The 25,654-nt window shown below is 42.1% G+C and overlaps 2 protein-coding genes across 4 annotated transcripts in view; both read left to right on the top strand.

The window, feature by feature from the left end:
* The window catches only part of TMEM242 (transmembrane protein 242), an 85,722-nt gene extending 60,371 nt beyond the window's left edge, over positions 1-25,351 (top strand). For 2 of the 3 annotated variants that reach the window (XR_012324946.1, XR_012324945.1), the window contains one exon: positions 23,940-25,351. Coding sequence is in view for 1 of the 3 variants with exons in the window: in XM_019951479.3 (XP_019807038.2) it covers positions 23,940-24,038 (99 nt within the window). In the remaining 2 variants the exon portion in view is untranslated. The remainder of the gene's footprint in view (positions 1-23,939) is intronic. The other variant, XM_019951479.3, reaches the window with a different exon arrangement.
* LDHAL6B (lactate dehydrogenase A like 6B) lies at positions 8,119-12,814 on the top strand. The gene has a single exon (XM_019951477.3). It carries the CDS (start codon positions 9,437-9,439, stop codon positions 10,580-10,582), a length of 1,146 nt encoding a protein of 381 aa, XP_019807036.1. The 5' UTR covers positions 8,119-9,436; the 3' UTR covers positions 10,583-12,814.
* Positions 25,352-25,654: the final 303 nt, after the last annotated feature.

Genomic DNA, 25,654 nt, shown 5'->3' with positions numbered 1-25,654 from the left:
TGCTAAATGGCCTTCCAGGAAAGCTTATACAGTTTAGAAGATACCAGCAATGTATACAAGTTTCCTAGCACCCTTGCCATTAGTAGCTTTTATTACTCTGAAATTTTTGCCAATCTGATACATGGAAAATTTCTTCCTTTATTGTGTCTCTCTGAAGACCTTGCTGCTGTAAAGGCTTTTATGGAAATAATCTGTGACTGGAGTCACGAATACTCTCCAGCCCCAGTCTTGCCTCCTCATCTAATATAGGTTGCTTTTTTCTCGTAAGGCCAGACCTCTTTTTCTTTAAAAAAATAAAACATGTTAAAACATACATATTTTAAATATTTCTCTAAAAAGTGTCATTTGACTTTCCTCTTCAAAGAAGGATTTTTTAAAAATTCTTCTCCATTATGGTTCATCACAGGATGTTGACTAGAGCTCCCTGTGCTGTACAGCAGGACCTCGTGGCTTATGCATTCTCTATGTAATAGTTTGCGCTTGCTACTCCCAAACTCCCGGTCCCTCCCTCCCCCACAACTGCAAGGCTGTTCTCTGTGTCTGTGAGTCTGTTTCTGTTTCGTAGATAAGTTCATTTGTGTCATTTTAGATTCCACATGTAAGTGATAGCATATGGTATTTGTCTTTCTCTTTCTGACTTTGCTTAGTATGATCATCTCTAGGTCCATCCATGTTGCTGCACATGGCATTATTTCATTCTTCTTTATGGCTGAGTAATACTCCATTGTACATATATATACATCTTCTTTATCCATTCATCTGTTGATGGACATTTAGGTTGTTTCCATGTCTTGGCTACTGTAAATAGTACTGCTGTGAACATAGGGGTACATATATCTTTTTGAATTACAGTTTTGTCCTGATATATTCCCAGGAGTGGGATTGCTGGATCATATGCCAACTCTATTTTTAGTTTTTTGTGGAACTTCCATACGTTTCTCCATAGTGGCTGCACCAACTTACATTCCCACCAGCAGTGCAAGAGGGTTCCCTTTTCTCCACACCCTCTCCAGCATTTATTATTTGTGGACTTCTTGATGATGGCCATTCTGACTGGTGTGAGGTGATACCTCATTGTAGTTTTGATTTTCATTTCTCTAATACTTAGCAATGTTGAGCATCTTTTCATGTGCCTATTGGCCATCTGTATGTATTATAAGAAAGATCTTTTAAAAGAAGTAATATTATACCTTATCTCTGAGACAATGGTGAATGCACTCTAATAAAATTTATTTTCTCCAGCTCTTTTTGGTAGCTGTTGCTAGGCATACTTTTATATTAATATTTAGGCTCACTTCTTAATTACCTTATGACCAGCTTGAGGGCTTTTGCTAATTACAGTGAAATTTCTTTTACTTTTTGCTAATTTCAGTTTTACCAACATTCTGGTGTATCTCACATTAAATACATTTATTCTTACACCGTGTTTACTTATTTCAAATGAAAGCAGCATTGTAGGGTGAATGCTTGAACCCCACATGTAAAATAAAACTATGGAAAAGCTTAAAAGTTTTTAACTTCTAAGATATCTAAGAAGGAAATAGACTTCATGCTGTATACTTTTCATTGGTTTAGGTCAAAGATTAAAAACAAATTCGAGTCTCCTGGCAAATTGTTTAATGGTAGCCACTTCTGAGTGGTCTGCAGGGGAAGTCTGAAACACGGCTGAAACATTTCCCTCTATGTCCTCGCCTAATCTAATTTCAGTGCTTCCAAAGAGTTCTACCAGCTCCGCCCCCAGGAAGAAAGCTTCAGTTTCTTATTCTGACTGCCTTATGTCAGCAGCCGCCGCCTTGCTTCCTCTTCCTGATGGTACTTCCTAGACCGCCCAGAACGCAGTCGTCATGATCTTGCAGAGATAGCTCCATCTGTCAAGCCCTCGGGCCTTCAAACAGCTTAAGCAGTGAGGAATATTTTTCCTGGAATCATTTTTAAATTAATTGGAAGTGGCACTGTGCATCAGTTAAATTCAGGTCTGAGGTGACAAGAACATCTCTATATTCCTTATTTCCCATTCCATTGCAGCTCTAATGGGCTTGGCATCCCGGTGGTGAGAGGTACTCTGTGTGAATGTCAAGGAGCAATTTGGTGACAGAGAGACCGAATCAAAGGGACTTGCTCAGTTTAAAATGTAGTGACTGATGTACTGTCCCTTTTTTTTTTTTTTGCCAAGGGTTGGGGGAAATCAGCCATTTTGGCGTATTGCCAAGATTCCTCTTTAAAAACCTACCGGTTTCCTTTTACAAGTAAAATAGGGCCCCAAGCATCTTATAAAGCATTTTATAAAGTAAGAATGTGCAACACTTACCAGGAAAGATAAGCTCTGCCATGAAAGCCTTCTTGTTCCAGGCCTGACACAAACCAGGCTTAATCACCTCAAGAATGTTCCCAGTCTCACTCCACTGGAGGGAAGGTAGCCTTGATTTCACTTGGGTTTTCTTACTGAGCATAGAAAATTGGTCTCACATGAGCAGATCTCTAACCAAAGCATTGTGGAGTGCAGACCTGATAGCGCACGCTTTCCCCTTAAGCTTTGTTTCAGTATTTCCTGACTGAAATACTTCTAACAATTTTAAGAAGAAATCTTTTTTTTTAATGTGCTGTATATCTTTCCACAACGCAGATTGTGTTGAACGTAATTTCACTTTTTCTTGATGACTCAGATATATCAGTTACTATTTGCTTCTGTGCTAACAGATTCTGGGCTTTCATAGTTCTTATTCTTTCTGTACTTCTTCCTGATCCTACTTTGGCTCTTGTTTTTCACCTCCCCCCATCCTGTTGACTTCAGGTTCCTCCTTTGCCCTGGTATTTTCTCCACGGTTCTGTCCATTCCAGTGGCTTCATCCACATGCAGACAACTGCCAGGACCGTGTCTTCAGCCAGACCCCTGCGCTCCTAGCTCACGGGCCCATTTGACTGGACACTGATGCTTGGATGTCCCACTGGTGTTACGTGTGTTTCCACTTGAACTGTCATTTACCACCCCCCATTTTGCCCCCCAACCTACTGCCGGGTCACCCACCGTGAATGGCAGTGTCATCCATCATCTAGCAATGCGGCCTGGACTGGAAAGCTGGACTTTATCGTGACCGCACTCTCTCTCACCCCTGTATCTGATCAGTCACCAAGTCTTGCTCCTCCCCCACCCTCACAGCCACTGTAGCTGGGGCACCTTCCTGCCCCAAGGTGCTTATCACAGCTAAGGTTCCTTCTCCCTGCCTGCCACCTTGCCCCGTCACAGCCCTTTCCCCACACTACCGCAAGGATGCGCTGGCCTTCCTCTTCCCCGCACCTCTGCCTTTCTAACATGGGCGGAATATCCATGCTGCGGCCAAAGCCCCACGCGCATGAGGGCATCCACCCGCCTCCCACCCCCATCTACCCAAGGACCTCGCTCCCATAATGATCCCCAGCCTTTGATGGTGATCAGTTTTCCCTCTGCTGCAGTGTGTGGAGACGTGTTCTAGTTTCTCCCACCTCTAAAAGTCTTCTCTCGGTGTTCCTCGTCATCCTCCAGGTACCAGCCCATGTGCCTGCTTCCCGTCATAGGAGAGGTTTCTTGAAAAGAGTTGGTTGTGATCGCTGTCTCCACTTCCTCTCCTTTTTCTCCTCGGTCCAGCTTCTTTCCCAGCACACCCAAAACTGCTGGTGTGGGTCGCCAGTGCCGTCCTTGTTGCCAGGTCCAGGTCTTGTCGTCATCCTTCTTACTTGACCTCTCAGCAACACTTGACACGAGGGAGCATTCTCCCCTCTCTTGGCTTCTACCCCTTCCACATCACTGGCCATTTTTGTTCATCTCCTTTTCTGGCTCCTCCTCTGCAGACCTGGAAGTGTTGGAGTGTCCAGTGGCTTCATACTTGCACTCTTCTGTTCTCCATCTGTCCTCAGTCCTTGGTGCTCTTGCCTAGTCCCTGGCATTAAAAACAATCTATACAATCTGATAATGTCCAAATACATAGCTCCAGCCTGACCTTCAGATTTGCCTTGAAACCGCACGTGGTCCATCTCATCTCACAGGCATGTCAAAGCCCCACATCCCAGCCAGAAGTTGTGGTTTCCTCTCCTCCTCCCTAACTTGCTCCTCCCTTAGTCTCTCCCATTTCAGTGAGTGCCACTCCCATCCCCCCCGTCGTTCAAGCCAAAAACCCAGCAGAGAATCATGGTAGATTTTCTCATTTCCCGTCATTCCCTTCACCTAAGCTGTGAGCACCTGCTTGTTAGCTCAGCTGCTAAACAGAGCCTGGCTCTTTCATCTCTCTCCACCTCCATTCACCTTTTGCCTGGTGTATTGAAACAGTTTCTTGTCTAGTATCTCGGCCTCTCCTTTACTTCCCCTAGAATTTTTTTTCCCACGTAGATATTTTTTAAATGTAGGTCAAATCATGTCACTCCTTTATTTAAAAACCCTTCAGCATCTCCTGTTGAGGAAGTCTCACAGGATGTAGCCCCACCTACCTCGCTGACCTCATCTTGAGCCACCACCATCACCTCTCCCATCCCACGCCCACCTCGCCCTGCCAGGCCCTGGGCCTTCTTGTTCCTTCAGCACTCCAGCCTTATGTGTAGGGCCTTTCTAGCTTTGCCCAGGAAACTCCTTCCCTGGGTCTTTGCAGGGCTGGCTCTGTGTTGCCATCCAGGGTTTCAACGCAAATTTACTTCACCCCCTCAGAGAAGCTTCCCCAGACCATCTAATTAAAATACAGTAGCCTCTTCATTCCCACCACTCAGTTCCTCTCTGATGTTATCCTGTTTTGTTTTCTTCACGACACTTGTTGCAAAATGAAGTTATATTGACCATTTTAAAATGTTAATCTGTTTTTGCTAAAAGAACATAAATTCTAAGAGAGTGGAGTGTACCTCGTTCATTGTCGTATCCTCAGCACCTGCACCGTGCTTACTAGCACAGAGGAGGTACTTAGTGAACTCTGTTGGATGAAATCTGATCACACTGCCGCTGTCACTTCAGTGGCGCCCTCTTGCCTTGAGAATACATTCCAGGGCCCTTGAAGACGTTTGTAAGTTCCTGTGTGATCGGGCCCCTGCTTATTCTTTAACCCATTGCTTCTCGACCAGGGTGGGGGAGGTGTGTGCGGCAAATTTGCTGTGTCCCATCCGCCCACCTCCACCCACGACGGAGATTTGGCAGTGTTTGGAGGTACTGTCTGGGCCGTCATAACTACAGGAGAGCTACTGGCATCTAATGGGTAGAGGCCAGGGAAGCTGCTGCACATCCTACAGTGCACAGGACAGGCCCATAAAGAATGATCTGGTCCAGAATGTCAGGAGTGCTGCGGTTGAGAGTCTAGCTGTGCCTCTAATAAGCCTCTGTCACGGTCAGAGGTCTAGCCGTGCTGAAAGGCAGTGTGCTTTCTAGCCTCAGAGCCTTGTCCTTGCTGCTCCCCCACCTAGAACACGCCTTTCTTTCTTCACTATTCCCAATGCTGCTGACCCTCTTTGTTGCCCAGATAGAGTCTGGCGGCAAATTAGTTTTTAAACTTTATAACGTGGAGTTAATCTGTTTTGGCAGTTTGGAGTTTATAAAGGTAACTTAAGGTTGCCTCAAACTGAAAGTAACTTCCATACACAAAAATATCCTTTGTGTCCTTTTTTTTTTGATGGGTAAGGCTGCTGTTACTGGACTAGAGTAGTATTTCTATTAAGCCAATCGCAGAGAATAAATGAGCTGAATTAGTAAAACAGCACTTAGTGCAGTCAGAGCCTAAGCCATAAACTTAAACTCTCACTTTTTAGATATGGTTTAGGATGTTTAAACACATACTAATGAATATTAATTTCTTTGTTTTTCATGTTTTGTGCCACATTAAAATAATTCCTTTGTAATGGTTCATACAAGCAGCTTTTTTTTTTTTTTTTTTTTTTTTTTTTTTTACACGGACCTCACACTGTTGTGGCCCCTTCCAGATGCGCAGCCTCGGCGGCCATGGCACGCGGGATCCTCCCGGACCGGGGCACGAACCCGTGTCCCCTGCATCGGCAGGCGGACTCCCAACCACTGCGCCACCAGGGAAGCCCAAGCAGCTTTTTTACATTGCATTAAAAGTTATGTGTAAGATGATGCCTTTAAAGAACAAAAGTGAGCTCTGGGTAACTTATCAGAAGAGCTTGCCAATTCATGTTATAGTATTTGAATACCATAAATAGGAAGTTGGTGCCAGGGTTGCTTTTTGAATGGACATTCTACCTTTATTCTACTCAGTAGACAAAGCTTTGTGGCCCTGCTTTTGTCCTTCCCCCAGCATTCCCAGTACTGCTTACGAAAGAAAATACTTTGAGGTACTGGGATTTGTAAAGATGCCCCACACAAGGATTACGGAGTTAGGTAGATTTTAGTATCTATGAGCAACAGAATCACAGCCCACTAATTTTTTTTAAAAAACTACAATTTGCATTTTATGAGTTTCAAATCACAAGACTTTCAAAACAATTGTGTTTATATAATGTTCTACTTGCATGCTGGTGAGTTTATAGCTTACAGTATTAACACTGCTTTCATTGCATCTTGTTTGTTTGTTTTTTCAAATCCAGGGTTTTGTGCACGGATTATTTTCTTAAAAGTTTTCCATAGAACAAAACATTTTAAATAACTTCAAAGGATAAAAATATTCTTTCTGCCTTTGCATATTTATTTTACTGTGTTTCTAGCACTGTAGAATTTTCTTTTTAATTTGTATGTTGTAAGGTGGTAAAGATGGGCATTAGCTTTGAAAGTAATTAAGAAATCTTTTAGTTTATTCATAGCTTTATCTGAAATTTATGTATCAACCTTGCTAAGAAACCCCAGACAGGCACCATTTTACTTACCCCTTTATTCAGAACTCCAGCACCAGGTGGATTCTCCAGCCCTGCCTTTCCATCTCACTCACATTTTAGCCCTCTAGCCTTACTTGGCTCAGTTCTGTAGTTATTTCCTCATTCTTTTCTACCATAAACATTTACTGAATCCCTATTCATATACCAAGCTCTGTTCTGGAGGATAGGGATATGCTGTTAAAAAGGTGATCCCTTTTGGAGTGACAAATTCATAAGTAATTACATTTAACTGTGTGTGATAAATCCTGTAATGGAGAGAGGTACACAGTACAGTGGTGGCGGATTTTTAAAAAGTCAGTTCTCCTTGGGAGACTGTAGAAGACTTAGGAGAGCGTGGAATATTTGAGCTGGACTCCTAGATGGAAAAAGGGCAGGGGGAGCTGGGGATGAGAGTCCAGGTGGAAGGAATAGAGTGACTTAGTTTACAACCCTCCTTGGTCCAGACGCTTGCTAGTCATCTTTATTTCCTGATTCCTCCCTCCTAAGTGGTGTAACCAAAAGTATTATGGCATAATCCTGCCATCAGCCATAATATTATACTGAATTTTGAATAGATAATTTGAATTAGATTTTCCATTCAAAAGGAATAATGAGCCACCTAAGACAGAAGGTCATTAGGGAGCTGGCTAGCTAGAGTTGGCTTTCCACATCTTTGGGTAGACCTGTCATCTGTTCATCTGTTTTAGTTCTTTCCTTCTTATCTCAAGACTTACTGTAAATAAAAGGCTGCTTTGTTTGAGATATTTTTATTTTGGAGAGTGTTATTTTTCTCAAAATTGATTTAGTGTGGCTAAGGGGAAAAACTGAAGAGGCAGCTGTCATAGTGATGGTATTTCTGAAGAGGTTCAAACTCTAGAAAGAAAATTACTGTAGAAAAAGGCCGTCTAACTAAGAGTCTCTATGTCCTTGAATTTCATCCTCAAGAACACTTATAAGAAAAATGACTGGTCAAAGGAATCATTGTAGGAAAAAGTGAGAACAGGCATCAGGTTAAAACATTTCAAGCTATGACTGGGATAAAAGAAAGAATAAGATGTCAGCCACCATTAAATAAAGATCATTTAAATATTCTCCTTTTTAATTTGACAAACTGTGACCATAAATCTGACCACCGGGGTGGAGAGAACGCATGTATGTGGTGCTCTTACCATTTTGTGTGACACGGAGCTCGTACTGTACCATCTAAACAGGATGGCAGGGTCTCCACTGTTGCCACACTTTTCTCGCCTCTCACCAACTCCTTTGCTTACTGTTGCTCTCTTCCTGGACTGCAGCTCAGTGGCAGAAAGAATGAGAATAGCTTTTCAAGTCCTGAATGTAAAATATTCATTTTGTCAAGATTTGGTATTCTAAAATGGAATATATATGTGTACACACACACACACACACACACATATATATATATACATATACAATTTTTTTTCCTGCCTGTGAGGAGGCGGCATGTACCAAGAGCTCCGTTAGGGGAGGACATACTGCTTTCTTGGAATGAGAGGAAAGCTTTGAGGAATCATTACATGGTCAGAATTCTGTTTATATAAGTGAGGAGAAAGTACTGTTATTTTTGTTTGGACTTTTATAGTTTATTGGGTTTAAGGGTGTGTGTGTGTGTGTGTGTGTATATATATATATATAAACATATATGTATCAGATGTAAAGTTTTTATTTCCTTAGAAATTTGAAAGGACATTCATAACACTGACCAGAAGAACGCAGAGGAAAGTAAGGTACACGGGTGCCATATTGCACTAGCTAATATTTTAGTACTTTAATCAATAATCTGGTTTGTGCAGTTGGCCAAAATTTGCCATTTTAAGGACGTAGAAGATATATCCTCATGCTGATATCAGGCTACATCATCACCATCTTTCTACTCGAGAAGTCGTTTTCGATCAGGACTCTCAATTAGGAGCTTTCCTTTGTCGCAACTGTTTGACTAGCTCACGGTCGGCTCTTGCCCCTTGTCGTCAGGATCCTACGACTTCCGCAGTCACGGTCGTGACTGACATAAAGGCAGCGGAAGCCTTTCCAAGTGTAAGGTTCTCGAACTGGCTACAACGGGAAACAGGAGTCCCACTTTTCCAACGGATGCAGGGAAATGGTGCAGGAGGCCATTGGGAGACAAAGGATACGCACCTGGTTATTCCTGGCAGGGATACAGTTATGAAAATTTAACCTTATTTTCATCTGTACTGAATGGAAATGTTTTTACTTGGCATATGTAGTGAAAACAGAAAATCAGTAATCGCAAGGATCTGGGTTGTCTCATTATACATGCTAAGTAGTGGAGAGAATTAGAGTTCTTAAAATTTTAACTCCAGAATTCATTTGCGAGAGGAGCCCTACCGCGTCGTCATCGTCGTCCCCCTCCCCGCAATCAGATCAGACCTGAAGTACTTTGCGGAGGCCCGTTTGAGGCCACGAGAGCTGGGCTCGCCTTGCGCAGCCGCAGTAGCAGGCCGCGTCCAAAGGTCCCGGCCTTGCGCAGCCGCAGTAACGGGCTGAGCAAACGGCAACGGTCACAGCTCTCTGCTTTTGAGCTTGTAAGGCTGCCTGCTGCTTTCTTCCTATCTCTCCTCTTTCACCTCTCTAGTGAGTAGCCATGAGCTGGGCTGTGCGAATGCAGCGGGCCAGGCAGAGAGTGGGCGCAGTGAGACTGAATTGCCTGTGCCCGGGAATGGTGTTGAGTCCCTGCCAGCCGGCAGGCATCGCCCACAGGGGCACCTGGCCCATTGCCCCCGCGTCCAAGATGGCTACGGTCAAGTGTGAGCTTATGAAGAATTTCCCCTCAGAGGAGCCCGTTCGTTGCAATAAGATCTCCATTGTAGGAGCTGGATCGGTTGGCATGGCCTGTGCTATCAGCATCCTGTTAAAAGGCTTGAGTGATGAACTTGCCTTGGTGGATGTTGATGGAGGCAGACTGAAGGGTGAGACAGCAGATCTTCAGCATGGCAGCCATTTTGTGAGAATGCCCAATATTATTTCCAGCGAAGATTACCTTGTCACTGCAAACTCCAACCTCGTGATTATCACAGCAGGTGCACGCCAGGAAAAAGGAGAAACACGCCTTAATTTAGTCCAGCGAAATTTCGCCATCTTTAAGTTAATAATTTCCAGTATTGTTCAGTACAGTCCTCGCTGCAAACTGATTGTTGTTTCCAATCCAGTGGATATCTTAACTTACGTAGCCTGGAAGTTGAGTGGATTTCCCCAAAACCGTATTATTGGAAGTGGTTGTAATCTGGACACTGCCCGTTTCCGTTTCTTCATCGGGCAGAGGCTTGGTATCCATCCTGAAAGCTGTCATGGGTGGATCCTTGGAGAGCATGGAGACTCAAGTGTTCCTGTGTGGAGTGGAGTGAACATCGCTGGTGTCCCTCTGAAGGATCTGAACGTAGATATAGGAACTGATAAAGATCCTGAGCAGTGGAAAAATGTGCACAAAGATGTGGTTGCTAGCGCCTATGAGATTATTAAAACGAAAGGTTATACTTCTTGGGCCATTGGCCTGTCTGTAGCTGACTTAACAGAAAGTATTGTGAAGAATCTTAGGAGAGTGCATCCGGTTTCCACCAGAATTAAGGGTCTCTATGGAATAAATGAAGAAGTATTCCTCAGTGTTCCTTGTATCCTGGGAGGGAGTGGTATTACCAACCTTATAAAAGTAAAGTTGGCCCCTGAAGAAGAGACCCATCTGCAGAAGAGTGCAAAAACACTTTGGGAAATTCAAAAGGAGCTTAAGTTTTAAAGTTGTTTAAAACTACCATTCTGAAGTTATCGAAGAAAAGAGAGTAGTTATGGAGTTGTGTATGTCCAGTTTTTGAATAAACTTGAATTCCTAGAAGTTGGAAACAGGGCAGTGGGTAGAGTGACTCCCCTATTTATTTAGACCCCCCCCCCAGCTTTTTATTTAGCATCATTTAGCTTTTATTTAGCATCCAGATGCTGAATTATACTTTTTTTTTTAAACAATTCCTAAGTGACTGCATCAAAGAAGGTGTTTTCGTACCACTGATGTACCGGTCCTCACCCTGTGTATGTGTGTATAGTTGCCACTTGTCCAAAAAAATGTAGGATGTGGGTGTTTGTTGTGTTACAGAAATTCTGATTCTTTTCATTAAGTACAGGTTCATTCTTTTGTTCTGGGTGACTTATACCTATGTTCATTTATATACTATTTTTTTGACGTTGTAACTTCCTATACAATGTGAAAATAAACATATACACAGAAGCATTCTGTCTTCATTGCCCTATGACAGCCTATCAGCCAGGCTTTCAAAAAGGCATCGTAAAATGGGAGCTGGAAGCAGGCCCTGTGTGTGCTTGTGTGTGTGTGTGCATGCTCATGTATATGTACCAGTGAAGCAGGATCATTAAAAAATGAAAATAATAGTGATTTAGTTGGTAGCTATTATAAAGTATTTAAGGCAGTAAAATATAAAGCTTCAGAAAGACACCTGAGAGAGGTGGTAACAGTTACTAAAAATAAAGTCTGACTGAAATAATTTTAGAACTGCCTCTGAGAACCTGACCTGTTAGCACATTAAATCAAGAAGCACATTATAAATTGTTCTTATTGGGCTGAGTCTTACCTGCAGAGTGTGCCCTGGCCCTAAGACACTCCACGGTCATCTCTGTTGCTCAGTTTACTTCACATTAACGGAAAGATTTTGCTTTTGAATTGTGCCCTGTTGTTAGTCACTGTTATAAAATTTGGCCATTTTAATGAGTACTTCAGGGATTGTATTTCTCAGAAAGTTACATGTTCACTTTTTATTCCTAAATCAGTTGACTTTACTACAGATTCTATACTGTATGGATGTGATACATTGAAGGTTTAGGAGAAAGTAAAGATGCTCGTCTGACCTTTACCTAAATGGTACTAATAACTTAGGAAATGAGAATCTTAGCCCTCCTATTCAATTGAATATTAAATAAATTATATGGTATGTTCAAACATATCTCAGGTTTGATGTGGATATCAATAGGCCTAATCAAAATTGAAACGTACTAGTATCTGCTTTCTTTTTTTTTTTTTTGGCTGCATTGGGTATTCGTTGCGCGCGGGCTTTTCTCTAGTTGCTGCAAGCGGGGGCTACTCTTCATTGTGGTGCACGGGCTTCTCATTGCGGTGGCTTCTCTTGTTGCAGAGCACGGGCTCTAGGTGTGCGGCCTTCAGTAGTTGTGGCACATGGGCTCAGTAGTTGTGGCTCGTGGGCTCTAGAGCGCAGCCTCCATAGCTGTGGCGCACAGGCTTAGCTGCTCCGCGGCATGTGGGATCTTCCCGGACCAGGGCTCGAACCAGTGTCCCCTGCATTGGCAGGTGGATTCTTAACCACTGCGCCACCAGGGAAGCCCCTAGCATCTGCTTTCTAAATTAAGCCAGTCCTGCTTATTTAGTTTTATCAAGTAGACATAGGACAGTGATCCAACCCCCAAAACTGACCCTTTACTTAACTGTGCTGATCAGAGCTCCCCTATTATTTCATTGAACCATACTATTTCATTGAAAATATGAAAATGTTCTGATTATCCAGGAAGCTGTGTCATATTATGGGATTAATCGATGTGCTGAGCTCCCTGAAGGTGGCAAAAGTGGTGGTTTGATTGTTCCAGGTGGTTCTAAAACCTTTTTAAGCTTAATTGCACCAAGTTTCTCTTCCCCTTTGTCCAGCCCTTGAATTTTTATTCAGCCATGTTTCAGCCAAATTTAATGTAATATTGAAGGAGATCAGAGCCTGCCTTACGTCTGTTTTGTAATTCTCTTTACCAGCTACTTCAGTCAGGATAGGCTGGGTTATACTATAGTAAAAAATAATCTCCAGCTGTGTGGCTTAAAATAAGAAAAGTTTGGGCTTCCCTGGTGGCACAGTGGTTGGGAGTCCGCCTGCCCATGCAGGGGACGCAGGTTCGTGCCCCGGTCCGGGAGGATCCCACATGCCACGGAGCGGCTGGGCCCGTGAGCCATGGCCGCCGAGCCTGCGGTCCGGAGCCTGTGCTCCGCAACGGGAGAGGCCACAGCAGTGAGAGGCCCGCGTACGCCAAAAAAAAATTAATAATAATAAAGGTTTATTTCTCTCCTAAAATTCACTGGGTTTACACAACTTTCTAGGGAAGCTGCCCTCCACAGGCTGGCTTCATACCTCAAGTTTCTTTGATCTTGAGGCACCACTGCAGCAACACAGGTTTCCATGATTGCTATGGAAAGGGAAGAGAGGCCTGGAGAATTGAACACTTGCAATTATGTGCTTCCACCTTGGAAGTGACACACATCTCTCTTCCTCATGTTTCATTAGCCAGAATTAGTTAGATGGTTACCTAACTTCAAGAGGGTAGAGAAGTATAGCCCCCTGTATCCAGAAGCAGATGAGTACTGGCTATCGGGGAGTACTGGTAATAATCTGCCATTTAGCATTCTCAGTAACACGGTCACCATCACAAGAGATGCACACTCTAGGCTTTTTAAGTCATTTATATTGAAAGCTCGCACAGGAGTAGAGCTTGTAGAGGTGCCCTGTCTTCCCAGGTCACAGAACCAGGGTGGTTGTGGGGAAAGAGCCTGGATATCAGTCAGGCCATTGTACTCGTAAACCAGATCACCATGGGTGGGTTAACCTCTCTGACCTCTGGTTTCTCATATGTAAAGTGGTGGTCCTCATTTCTGCCACACAGAATTGTGAAGACTGAATAAAAGCCTACTGCTTGGTGTAGTGTCCGGCATGTGGGTGATCTCAAATGGCAGACACTGTTATTCCTGTTCAGGGAACATTTACAGTCTTATTCTGTTTTACGAAGAAGCTGAATTTCCTGGTTCTTCAAAATGACCATTGGCACTGTAATTATTGACATATCCAAAGGCTTTCTCATCAGTTGGTCCTATAAAGCTTTCATTATTCTAACCTCAGCACCGAGGCTGGCAACAGTCCTGTACCTGCAAGTGAGAAAACTGAAGCTAAATGAGCTAGTCAATGGCAAAGACACTTTAAAACTTCAAGCTTTTTTTTTTTTGCAGTATGCGGGCCTCTCACTGCTGTGGCCTCTCCCGTTGCGGAGCACAGGCTCCGGACGTGCAGGCTCAGCGGCCATGGCTCACGGGCCCAGCTGCTCCGCGGCACGTGGGATCCTCCCAGACCGGGGCACGAACCCGTGTCCCCTGCTTCGGCAGGCGGACTCCCAACCACTGCGCCACCAGGGAAGCCCTAAAACTTGAAGCGTTTAATTCCAATAGCTGTCTATTAGAATAAATGCTGTAAGGGTTTTCTCAAATTAAATTGGGGGCATAGCCTCAGCTTTTAAGTAATTTTTCAGCACACTATATATTAGACCAGAAGTTTTCGTGTTGTTTTTTTCCTTGCCAAGACATGCATGGTAAATGTATAGCATATCTCATGTTTCACTCCTGGCATACCGGCTAAATCGCCCTTTAAAAAGCTGTTGAGGTGTGAATGAGAGTAATAAACATTATTGGAGACATGATCTTGAATCTATTTTAATATCTAAAAAGTCAATCAGAATGTCCATGTTAGTGACAAATTACTTGTAATACATTTTCCAATTGTCATAACACTCTTTGAGAACTGCTGCCTTGGAGAGTGGTAGTTTCTGATAATATTACAACCCAGCACTGTTGGACACAAACATTGGGACTTAAGGATGCGGTTCTTGGAGCAGTGGGCTCATTGCCTAGGGAGTGCCATTCGTGTCTTAGTCTTTGTGGAGAGCAGCCCCTGGAGTTGTGCAGTACAGAGTGGCCCTGTTTAGAAGGGTAGGTTTGTGGTCCATAATCATGGAAAAATTCTCCCTGGTCAGAGAAGAAAGAGGAAAGAGGAGGACTGCAGAGAAGAGGTCCCAGAATTTGGAAAATGCTTCAGGGTAAAGCTGAGTTGCTAGATGGAGACTCAGGTTCCCAGCATGCCCCATCTTCACCAAACTTTTGGGGTTTTAGGTTAGGGGGATGGTTCTGTGGCAATAGCTGTAATTATTATTGTGGAATTCAGTACATTTATTTTATAATGATTTTTGCTTAAATGTACTCAATCCCTAAATCTTTTGTCAAGCACATTTTTAAGCAGGGGAATGTTCTATTGGCCTGTACTAGAGTATCACTGATAAGACCAGCACTTCTGATCTGCATATCAGCAATTGAAACAGGTGGAAAAAACTGAAGGTTTTCGTTTACTATCCATATACTGCAAATAGTACAAGCTTAAAAACTTTCTATGAGCCCTACTGTTGAAAGCAACTTGAGGCCCTGTTTATAAGTAGGGTATAAGTAAAGACTCTGGGTTTCCATTCCCACAGGTGTAAAATTAAAGTGTAGTTGATGTACAATATTATATAAGTAACAGGTATACAATATAATGATTCAAAAATTTTCAACGTTATACTCCGTTTACAGTTCTAAAATATTGGCCATATACCCTGTGTTGTAGAATATATCCTTGTAGCTTATTTTATACATAATAGTTTGCACCTCTTAATCCCCTACCCTTATGTTGCTCCTCCCCCCTTCCCTCTCCCCAGTGGTAACCACTGGTTTCTATATCTGAGTCTGTTTTCTTTTTTGTTATATTCACTAGGTTGTTGTATTTTTTAGATTCCACATATAAGTGATATCATACAGTATTTGTCTTTCTCTGTTGGACTTATTTCACGTAGCATAATACCCTCCAAGTCCATCCATGTTGTTGCAAATGGCAAAATTTCATTCCTTTTTATGACTGATTAGTATTACATTGTATATATATATACCACATCATGTTTATCCAGTCATCTGTTGATGGACACTTAGGTTGCTTCCATATTTTGGCAGTTATAAATAATGCTGCTGTGAACATTGGCGTGCATGTATCTTTTCGAATTAATGTTTTTGTTTTTTTCAGATATATGCCCAGGAATGGAATTGCTGGGTTATATGATTCTTCTATTTTCAGTTTTTTGAGAAACCGCCATCCTTTTTCCCACAGTGGCTACACCAATTTACATTCTCACCAACAGAGTACAAGGGTTCCCTTTTCTCCGCATCCTCGCCAACATTTGTATTTGTGTCCTTTTTGAGGATAGCCATTCTGACAGGGGTGAAGTGATATCTCATTGTAGTTTTGATTTGCATTTCCTTGATGATTAGGGATGTTGAGCATCTTTTCATGTCCTGTTGGCCATCTGCATGTCCTTTTGAAAAAATGTCTATTCAGTTCTTCTGCCCATTTTTTAATTGGGTTGTTTTAAATTTTGAATTGTATGAGCTGTTGATATTTGTTGGAATATTAACCCTGTATCGGTCATATTATTTGCAAATATCTTCTCCCATTCAGTAGGTTGTCTTTTCGTTTTGTTGATGGTTTCCTTTGTTGTACCAAACCTTTTAAGTTTAACTAGGTCTCATTTGTTTATTTTTGCCTTCATTTCCTTTGCTTCAGGAGACAGCTATGTCAAAGAATTTTCTGCCTGTGTTTGCCTCTAGGAGTTTTATAGTTTCCAGTCTTACACTTAGGTCTTTAATCCATTTTTAAATTTTTGTGTATGGTGTTAGAGAATGTTCTAATTCCATTCTTTTACTTGTAGCTGTCCAATTTTCCCAGCACCACTTATTGAAGAGGCTGCCTTTTCTCCGCTGTATATTTTTGCCTCCTTTGTTATAGATTAATTGACCATAGGTGCATGGGTTTATTTCTGGGCTCTCTGTTCCACTGATCTATGTGTCTGTTTTTGTGTCAGCACCATACTGTTTTAATTACTGTAGCTTTGTAGTATAGTCTGAAGACAGGGAGTGTGATTCCTCCAGCTCTGTTCTTCTTTCTCAAGATTGCTTTGGCTATCTGGGATCCTTTGTGTTTCCATACAAATTTTAAAGTTATTTGTTCAAGTTCTGTGAAAAAATGCCATGGCTATCTTGATAGGGATTGCATTGAGTCTGTAGATTGCCTTGTGTAGTATGGTCATTTTAACAATATTAACTCTTCCAACCCATGAACATGGTATATCTTTCCATCTGTTGGTGTTGTCTTCGGTTTCTTTCCTCACTGCCATAGTTTTCCAAGTACAGGTCTACCTTCTTAGGTAGGTTTATTCATTGGCATTTTATTCTTTTTGATGCAGTGGTAAATGGGATTGTTTCCTCAATTTCTCTTATAGTTCATTGTTCGTGTACAGAAATGCAACAGATTTCTGTATATTAATTTTGTATCCTGCAACTTTACTAAATTCATTGATGAGTTCTAGTAGTTTTCTGGTGGCATCTGTAGGATTTTTTTTATGTATAGTATCATGTCATCTACAAACAGTGACAGTTTTACTTCTTCCTTTCCAATTTGTATTCTTTTTATTTCTTTTTCCTCTCTGATTGCTGTGGCTAGGACTTCCAGTACTGTGTTGAATAAAAGTGGTGAGAGTGGACATCCTTGTCTTGTTCCTGATCTTAGAGGAAATACTGTCAGCTTTTTCCCTGGGGTTTTTTGTTTGATTTTTGTTTTGGCTCTATTTCATTTATTTCTGCTCTGATCTTTATGATTTATTTCCTTCTACTAACTTTGGGTTTTGTTTGTTCTTCTTTCTCTAGTTCCTTTTGGTGTAAGGTTAGGTTATTTATTTGATATTTTTCTTGTTTCCTAAGGTAAGCTATATCACTATAAACTTCCCTCTTAGAACTACATTTGCTGCATCCCATAGGTTTTGGATCATTGTGTTTTAGTATTCATTTGTGTCTAGGTATTTTTTAATTTACTTTTGATTTCTTCAGTGATCCATTGGTTGTTTAGTGTTTGGTTGTTTAGTAGTATATCGTTTAGCCTCCACGTGTTTTTGTTTTCTGCAGTTTTTGTAGTTGATTTCTAGTATCATAGTGTTCATATCAGAAAAGATGATTGACATCATTTCAACTTTCTTAAATTTACCAGGGCTTGTTTTGTGGAAACGTGATCTATCCCGATCCATGTGCACTTTAAAGGAATATGTATTCTGCTGCTTTTGGATGGAATGTTCTGTGTGTATCAATTAAGTTCATCTGGTCTAAAGTATCATTTAAGGCTAGTGTTTCCTTATTGATTTTCTGTCTAGATGATCTGTCCATTGATGTAAATGGGGTGTTAAAGTCCCCTACTATTATTGTGTTACTCTCAGTTTCTCCCTTTATGTCTGTTAATATTTGCTTTATGTGTTTAAGTTCTCCTATGTTGGGTGCATATATATTTACAATTGTTATATCTTTTTCTTGGACTGATCCCTTGATCATTATGCAGTGCCCTTGTTTCTTGCAACAGCCTTTATTTCAAAGTCTATTTTGTCTGATATAAGTATTGCTCCCTTGGTTTTCTTTTGATTTCTATTTGCATGGAATATCTTTTTTCATCCCCTAACCTTCAGTCTGTGTGTCTTCAGATCTCGTGTAGGCAGCACATATATGGGTCTTGTTTTTGTATCCATTCAGACACTCTGTTTTTTAATTGGAACACTTCCATTTACATTTAAGGTAATTATGATATGTACTTTTGACATTCTGTCAATTATTTGGAAGTTGTTTTTGTAAGTCATCAAGTCACAAAAGAACAAAAGAAGGGAAAAAAAAGACCATCTTTAGTGTTATATTTGGATTCCTTTTTGTGTATGTGTGTATATCTATTATAGATAATTTGGTTTTTGGTTACCATGAGGTTTTTATATAGTGAGATACATATATATACATAGTTTTATATATATATATGTATATATATAGTTTTATATATATATGAATTACATATATATTTGTTTTAAGTTGCTGATCTCTTAATTTCAAATGCATTTTAATAACCCTGCATTTCTACTCTCCTCCCCTCACAATTACTGTTTTTGATATATTTTACATCTAATTGTTTTGTGTATCCCTTAACTGCTTATTGTGAATATAGATGATTTTACTACTATTGTTTTTTAACCTTCCTACTAGCTTTGTGTGTGGATGACTTCCTGTCTTTACGGCGTGTTTGCCTTTTTACCATTGAGCTTTCCAGTTTGTAATTTTCATGTTTCTAGTTATGGCATTTTCTTTTTTGCTTAGAAGAGTTACTTTAACATTTCCTGTAAAACTGGTTTGGTGGTGCTGAACTCTTAGCTTTTGCTTGTCTGTAAAGCTTTTGATCTATCAAATCTACACAAGAGTCTTGCTGGGTAGAGTATTCTTGGTTGTAGGTTTTTCCCTTTCATCACTTTAAATATATGGTGTCACTCTTTTCTGGCCTGCAGAGTTTCTGCTGAAAAGTCAGCTGATAGCCTTATGGGAGTTCCCTTGTATGTTATTTGTTGCTTTTCCCTTGCTGTTTTTAATATTCTCTACCTTTAATTTTTGCCATTTTAATTGTGTGTCTTGGTGTGTTTCTCTTTGGGTTAATCCTTTATGAGTGGACTCTCTGGATGTCTATGGCTGTTTACTTTCCCAGCTCAGGGAAGTTCTCAGCTATTATGTCTTCAAATATGTTCTCAGCCCCTTTCTCTCTCTTTTCCTTCAGGGACCCCTATAATGTGAATATTAGTGTGTGACCAGGGGATTTTTGCAGAAACTAATGCCTGTGGCCAGCAGTTTTTATTTTGGCTGGCCAAAAAGTAATTGTTATTATTTCACTAACACTTTGCGGGTTATTACATTCAGTAGTTAAACCTAACACACCTGTAAAGTCTTCTAATTTTCATGAAATGTTGTCTTCAATCCACTCTTTTGTAGTAGCAAAGGAGCATTCTCCAGCACCGTGAGTTCTATTTTCACTTTCTGTATCAGAATCAATCACTAAGATTTTTTGTCTTTATTTGGTCTTATATTCACATCATCTGAATCAGAACTGTATTCTGAAGAGCTATCATCTGCTGAGACACCAGTCGACATATGTTGCTCAAAGTATCTGCATAAAATTCACCAAAAAATTTTTCTTCACTCAAAATTTCATGATGCATCATTTTTGAAAATTTTATGTTTGTAATATACACAGGTTGGCACGAAAACCTAACGGAGCAAAATGTAAATGATAACAACAATCATAAGTTGTATAATGAACCCTTGATCAATTTTAAGCTCTAACAGCTTCACACAGTGATGTTAATTGTATCACTCTCTAAAAACATACTGATAACGTCTCTGGTCAGAGACGTTAAACTGCCTTCATTTCTTTTCATTCTTTTTGTGTTCAGCATCAGTCATTTCCACTATGTCTTTTCTGTCTTCCAGCTCACTGATCTGTTCCTCTGTATCATTCAGTCAACTGTTGATTCCTTCTAGTATATTTTTCATTTCAGTTACTGTAGTCTTCATCTCTGGTTGTTCTTTATTTTCTAACTCTTTGTTAAAAACTGCTGACTTCTTGCTCTGTGCATCCGTTCTTCTCCCGAGTTCTTTGTTCACCTTCACGATCACTACCCTGAACACTTTCTTGGGTAGATTGCCCGTCTCCATTCTTCTTCTGGGGTTTTACCTTGTTCCTTTGTCTGGAGCATGTTCCTCTGTCACCTCATTTTGCCTGTTTTTTGTTTTGTTGTTTTAATGTATATGGTAGGTTAGTTACGTTTCCAGACCTTGGAGAAGTGGCCTTCTGTAGGAGACACCCTGTGTCCCAGCAACACAATTCCCTCTTATCACCCAAGCCGTATGCTCTAGGAGTTCCCCCTATGGTTGGTCCTTCTCTTGTGACAGGCTGACTGTGTGGGTGGTCTGGTAGGTTTGGTTGGCCCCCAGTCCAGTTGGGTGCCAGACCCTGCCTTGTGCGGAAGCTGCCGACTGCCGGTTGACAGGACCGGGTCACGAGGCAGCTGACTGCAGAACCTCAGGGGGCCCTGGGGCTAGTGCTGGCTCACTGGTGTGTGGCGTCAGGGTACAGAAGATTCTGGGGCTGTTGTCTGCCCCCTGGTGGATGAAGCCAGGTCCTGGCATTAGTGCTAGACTCCTGGCAGGCAGAGCCTGGTCCTGGAGGCTGGTGACAGGGCCCAAGGGTCTTAGAGCTGGTGTCAGATGGCTGGTTGGGTGGGGGTTGTTCCTGACACAGTTGGGTACAGGGTCCAGGGTGTCCCAAAGCTTGTGTTGGCCTGCTGGTGGGGAGGCTGGTCCAGAGGCTAGAGTAGGCTTCCTGGAGGGCTGGGGCAGGCCCAGGAGATTCTGGAGCTGGTGCCTTCCCACTGGTAGGTGGGGCTGGGTCTTGGACCCTGTGGTGGACAGGGCCATGTCTAAAGGCAGCTGGGCTCACGAGGTCTTAAGGCAGCTGTCTGCTGCTGGGTGGGGCTGTGTCCTCAACCCAGTTAGTTGCTTGGCCTGAGGCATCCCAGCACTGGGTCAGGTCTTGGCACTAATGAGCTAGAGGGAGGACTCCACAATGGCACCCACCAGCACCAGTGTCCAAGTGGTGAGCTGCAGTTGCCTCCTGCCTCTCCAGGAGACTCTGCAAGACCGGCAGGTAGGTCTGGCCCAGGCTCCTACCAAATTACTGCCTTTGTCCTGGATCCCAGAACATGCGCGATGTTGTGTGTGCCCTTTAAGAGTGAAGTCTCTATTTCCCTAGTCCTCTGGGACTCCTGAAATTAAGCCCCACTAACATTTAAAGCCAAATTCTCTGGGGGCTCGTCTTCCCAGTGCAGGACCCCCCAGGCTAGGGAGCCCGACATGGGCCTCAGAACTCTCACTTCTGTGGGAGAACCTATGCAATGTAATTATTCTCTAGTCTGTGGGTCACCCACTTGGGGATGTGGGACTTAACTGTATTACCAGGCCACCATTCCTACCCGTCTCCTTCTGGTTCCTCCTTTACGTCTTTTGTTGTAGAAGATCTTTTCTGGTAGGTTCTGATCTTTTCGTCCATGGTGGTTTTGCACTTAGTTGTGGTTTTGGTGTGCTTGTGAGGGGAGGTGAGCTCAAGGTCCTTCTTCTCTGCCATGTTGACTGAACTCCTCCACAGCTGAAAAGTTAAAGAGGACTAAATGGCGTTCTTTTTCCCACTTGTCTCCCTTCCTTCCCCTTGCTCTGAAGCCTGTCTGTTCTAGTTGGCTATTTTTCAGATATGATTCCTTCTAGTGGTTCAGTTACTCACTTATGACCCTGGGAAACAAGTAAATAATACTTAGGAAATTAGAGGAAAGAAAAAAAATGGGGCCAAGAGGAGGAACTGGGAACACCAGCCCCCGTGCTGAAGTGGAGCAGCCACTCGGCACTCTCCCACCCAGGCCTCATCGGAGTGTCCCAGCCTCTGCCTTCTCAGCGACGGACCTTGTTCCAGATTCCTGAGAAGGTGCGATGGTAAACGATTCTGTTCATGCCCTGGCTGTCTGATACCCCACTGGAAAACTCTGTCGTTAGGCTCAGTTGTAACAGGTGTTCAACCAGAAAGGTGAAGGGAAGGAACCAAGCAGCTCGTTGCAGATCCTGGCCAGAGAGGTCTTTCAACTGAGAAAGCCCATGCAAGATTCTTCCAGGGGGGCACTCTTGGGATTTTGGACAAAGCAGTTCTTTTTGTTGGCCACCCTAGACATTTAGCACCACCCCACGTCCCCACACACCCCTATGCAAACAGTAATCCCCTGCGATTGTGACAGCCAAACTGTCAGGAGTCTCCACTCGAGAACTGCTATTTAGAACTACATTTCCAGCCAGGGATACAGTAGTGCCTGTAGTTGAAAACCTTTCGTCACACTACAAACTAGAGCTGCATGGAGGAGGGAGTTAGGGAGAGACACACATGTCGTGGGTGTGTGTGTGTGTCTTCAAGACTGGTGTCTGAGACCCAAACAAAGAGATGGTGGGCATGGACCTCCTCCAGACTACATATGATGGATAACCTTCTATGTCTTCCAGTATCAGAATATTTAAACCAAAATGATATAACTATAAATTAATGCTTTTGACAAACATACCACAATACTTCTATCCATATGAGCTTTGTTCTTGGAACACAGAACATTTTGATGATGCTGTAGTGACACGAGCTAATATATGTTGAGTACTGCCAGGTGCTGTGCTTTATGTACATTATCTCACTTAATCCTCACAGCTCTGTAAGCAGGTAATTATCTCCCTTCTGCACACATGGAAACTACCCCTTAGAATAAGCAGATTTCCCAAGCAGTGGAGTTGGGCTCTGAACAGAGGGGTGTACCTGATACCAGGGTCTGTGCTAAAATGGTGCTACAATGACTGGAACAAATGACTAGGAATTTACAAGTCCCAACAGGATGCACCACCTGAATTTGGAAACACTACAAGGATTCAGCTTCAAGTTGAAATAAGTAAGCATCAAGATAAAAAAGAAAAAATACTAGCCGACTCTCAAACATCACTCCAAGAATGACTCACGTTTTGCTGTGAGTTCAGGGTGCTTCACAATCTGACTGAGGAGATCTGTGTCCTTGGGAAATAATGGCTGGGATGTGGCTGATGAGAACGCTGCAGTGCTGTGCTGTAGCGCTTCTGAAATACTACCTTCAGAACAGGACCATCTCAGTGAAAAGAATGAATCAAGAGTGTGGATCTAGTATTATCTAAGGTAAAGATTATCCACCTCCCATAACTTAGTGTTCCCCTCGCTCAGGGCAGTGCGCACTTAGGTGGAGCTGACACTGCATGTCAGGATCTTCCAACCTCCTGCTCTGACTCTCGGATTCCAAACCACCCTCTGCTGATAAAAACATTCTACTCTATCTGCCATTGATTCCTTCTTTATTTACCCCCTACTAAGTTACTTCTCCCCACTCCTTCCCTCTGGCCCCCAAATTCTTTAAGTCTGAATGGCTTCAGTATGTTTATTTAGATAGAAATCCCATTCTCAGCTGCATCTTTATATATGAAGGCCAACAACACATACCATTCTCCTGGTAGGAAATAAATGTCATGAGGGCTGACGATTTAGAGCATGTTGCCTTCCAGATTTACAGTGGAGTTTTATGTTATTTAAGGCCCAGTAGACTTATACTTGGAAAAAGACAAGAGGTACGTCTCATTGTCTTTCAAGGCAGCGAGAACAGTCTTTACCTTTTGTTGGTCTTCCTTCGCCCGGTATCCACAGCAATGATGTATCAGTCGGTCAGCAACGGGGTACGTCTCTCATTGCTTTGGCTCTTTTCCCCATCTTTTAACATCTGATGACTGATTTTTTTTCATCTTTCAGATAAAAGACTTTCGAAGTAAAATGCAATCAATATTTCCAGCAATTCCCAAGAACTCTGAATCGGCTGTTGAATGGGAGGAAGCATTGAAATCCAAATGAGATGAGCATGGTGGGTGGCGTCCAGAACGATTGTTACGGGAAAAGCTGGCTTTGGAGATGTCACACCAGCAAAGGGGCTCGACGGATTTCTCCTAAGGAACACATGCAGATTGTTGAGTGACCCTGTGGGATGGATGGCATTCAGTGTCCCCGTAGGAGGCCGACAGTCATTTCTGTGTGCTGTACTTTATTACAACTGATTTGGTTATGTTCATATGGGGGTGGGGGGTGTTGGAGGGAGGGCAAAGTTTTCCTAAAGTTAGGAAGACTATTTAAAAATAATTATATGGGTACCTTCTCTATGTGGAGGAAATCCCAGGGGAAATACTTCTATGACTGTAACAGTTGAAACCAAGTTTTTTACCTGAAAAACAAAATTATAACGTATGATGGAAAATCTTTATAAACAGACTCCTAACAGCAGTAGTACCTCTAAGTCTAATTAAATAAGTTTTAGCAGCCTTTCTTGTCCGTATGTGGCTGTCAGAACTCGGAGGACTTGCTCCTGTTAGGCAGACTCCAAAGTGACGGGTTAATGGGTGAATCCTGTCCATCAGGCAGTGGGTGTGGCTCTCTTGTCCTGAACACAGTCTTTGATTTGTATATGCCAGTCATTTATTTACCTGACAGCCTCACCTTAGGCCCTGTAAATTCTTAAACAAGAAGCCAGTAACAGATTATGATAACTTGAAAGGATAATCATGTGAAAATAACGATATTATGGGTATAAAATGTACTTTTTTGACAAGTTGGTTCTGGGTCCCGAAACACTGACTGACAGTTTATAGCTTTATTTCAGTTGTCAATATAAAAATAGTCCAATTATCACCTATCTTAACAAATATTTTTAACCAAAAAGATACCTGAGAACTGAGTCTCAGGTAAATTAAAATTTTAAGAAAAGTATTTTAACATGTCAGTATGACCAGAAAATTAACCTCTGGTTGAATATCATTGTGTATTTTCTTTATAATTGCTTAGGCTCTAATTAACAATCAATCAGTTTAAAAAAGTACATTTGAACTTTATCTGTTAAAATGAAACCTTTTAGTTTTAAGAAAAAATTTTAAATGAAATGTCAACTGCCTAATGTAACATTTTTCTCTGGACTGTGTTACCCTGTTAAAATTGCTGTATTGTTAATTAAACAGGTGTAATCAGCACCTGGGATTCCTATGTAACCTGTTTAAAATCCAAGACTAAAAGAAAAGGATTGTGAAATTTATCTCAGGGTATGTGGAGTAGCAAAATAACTTCACCCACCTTTCATTTTTAACTAAATCTCTGCTAATAAAATAGCTCTAGTCTTTGAATGCAATGAAGGAAGGAAATCGGGAGGAAAACTGAACAGGTTTTTGTCCCTATTATGAGTCTGAGTCTAGGTGGGTGGTGGGTGTGCCACCACCCACCTGGAAGCCTAAAGGAAGGAATGTTTGAGTGCATGTTTGTGTGACATGCCTAAGGTTTACAAAACCCTTCCCATATGCGTCTGTTGTCCTTAAGGGATAGGGGGGTGGGGGGACGGACACAACGACTCCCATAGTAATGATGGTGAATCACCTGCTGAGGAAAGGTTGATGGGGACAGATTCCCTAGAACCGGTACCAAGCATAGGC

The sequence above is a fragment of the Tursiops truncatus genome, chromosome 12 (assembly GCF_011762595.2).
Source record: "Tursiops truncatus isolate mTurTru1 chromosome 12, mTurTru1.mat.Y, whole genome shotgun sequence".
NCBI classification, from domain to species: domain Eukaryota; kingdom Metazoa; phylum Chordata; class Mammalia; order Artiodactyla; family Delphinidae; genus Tursiops; species Tursiops truncatus.
Note: the sequence above shows the minus strand (reverse complement) of the source record. Positions and strands in the feature narration are given on the sequence as shown.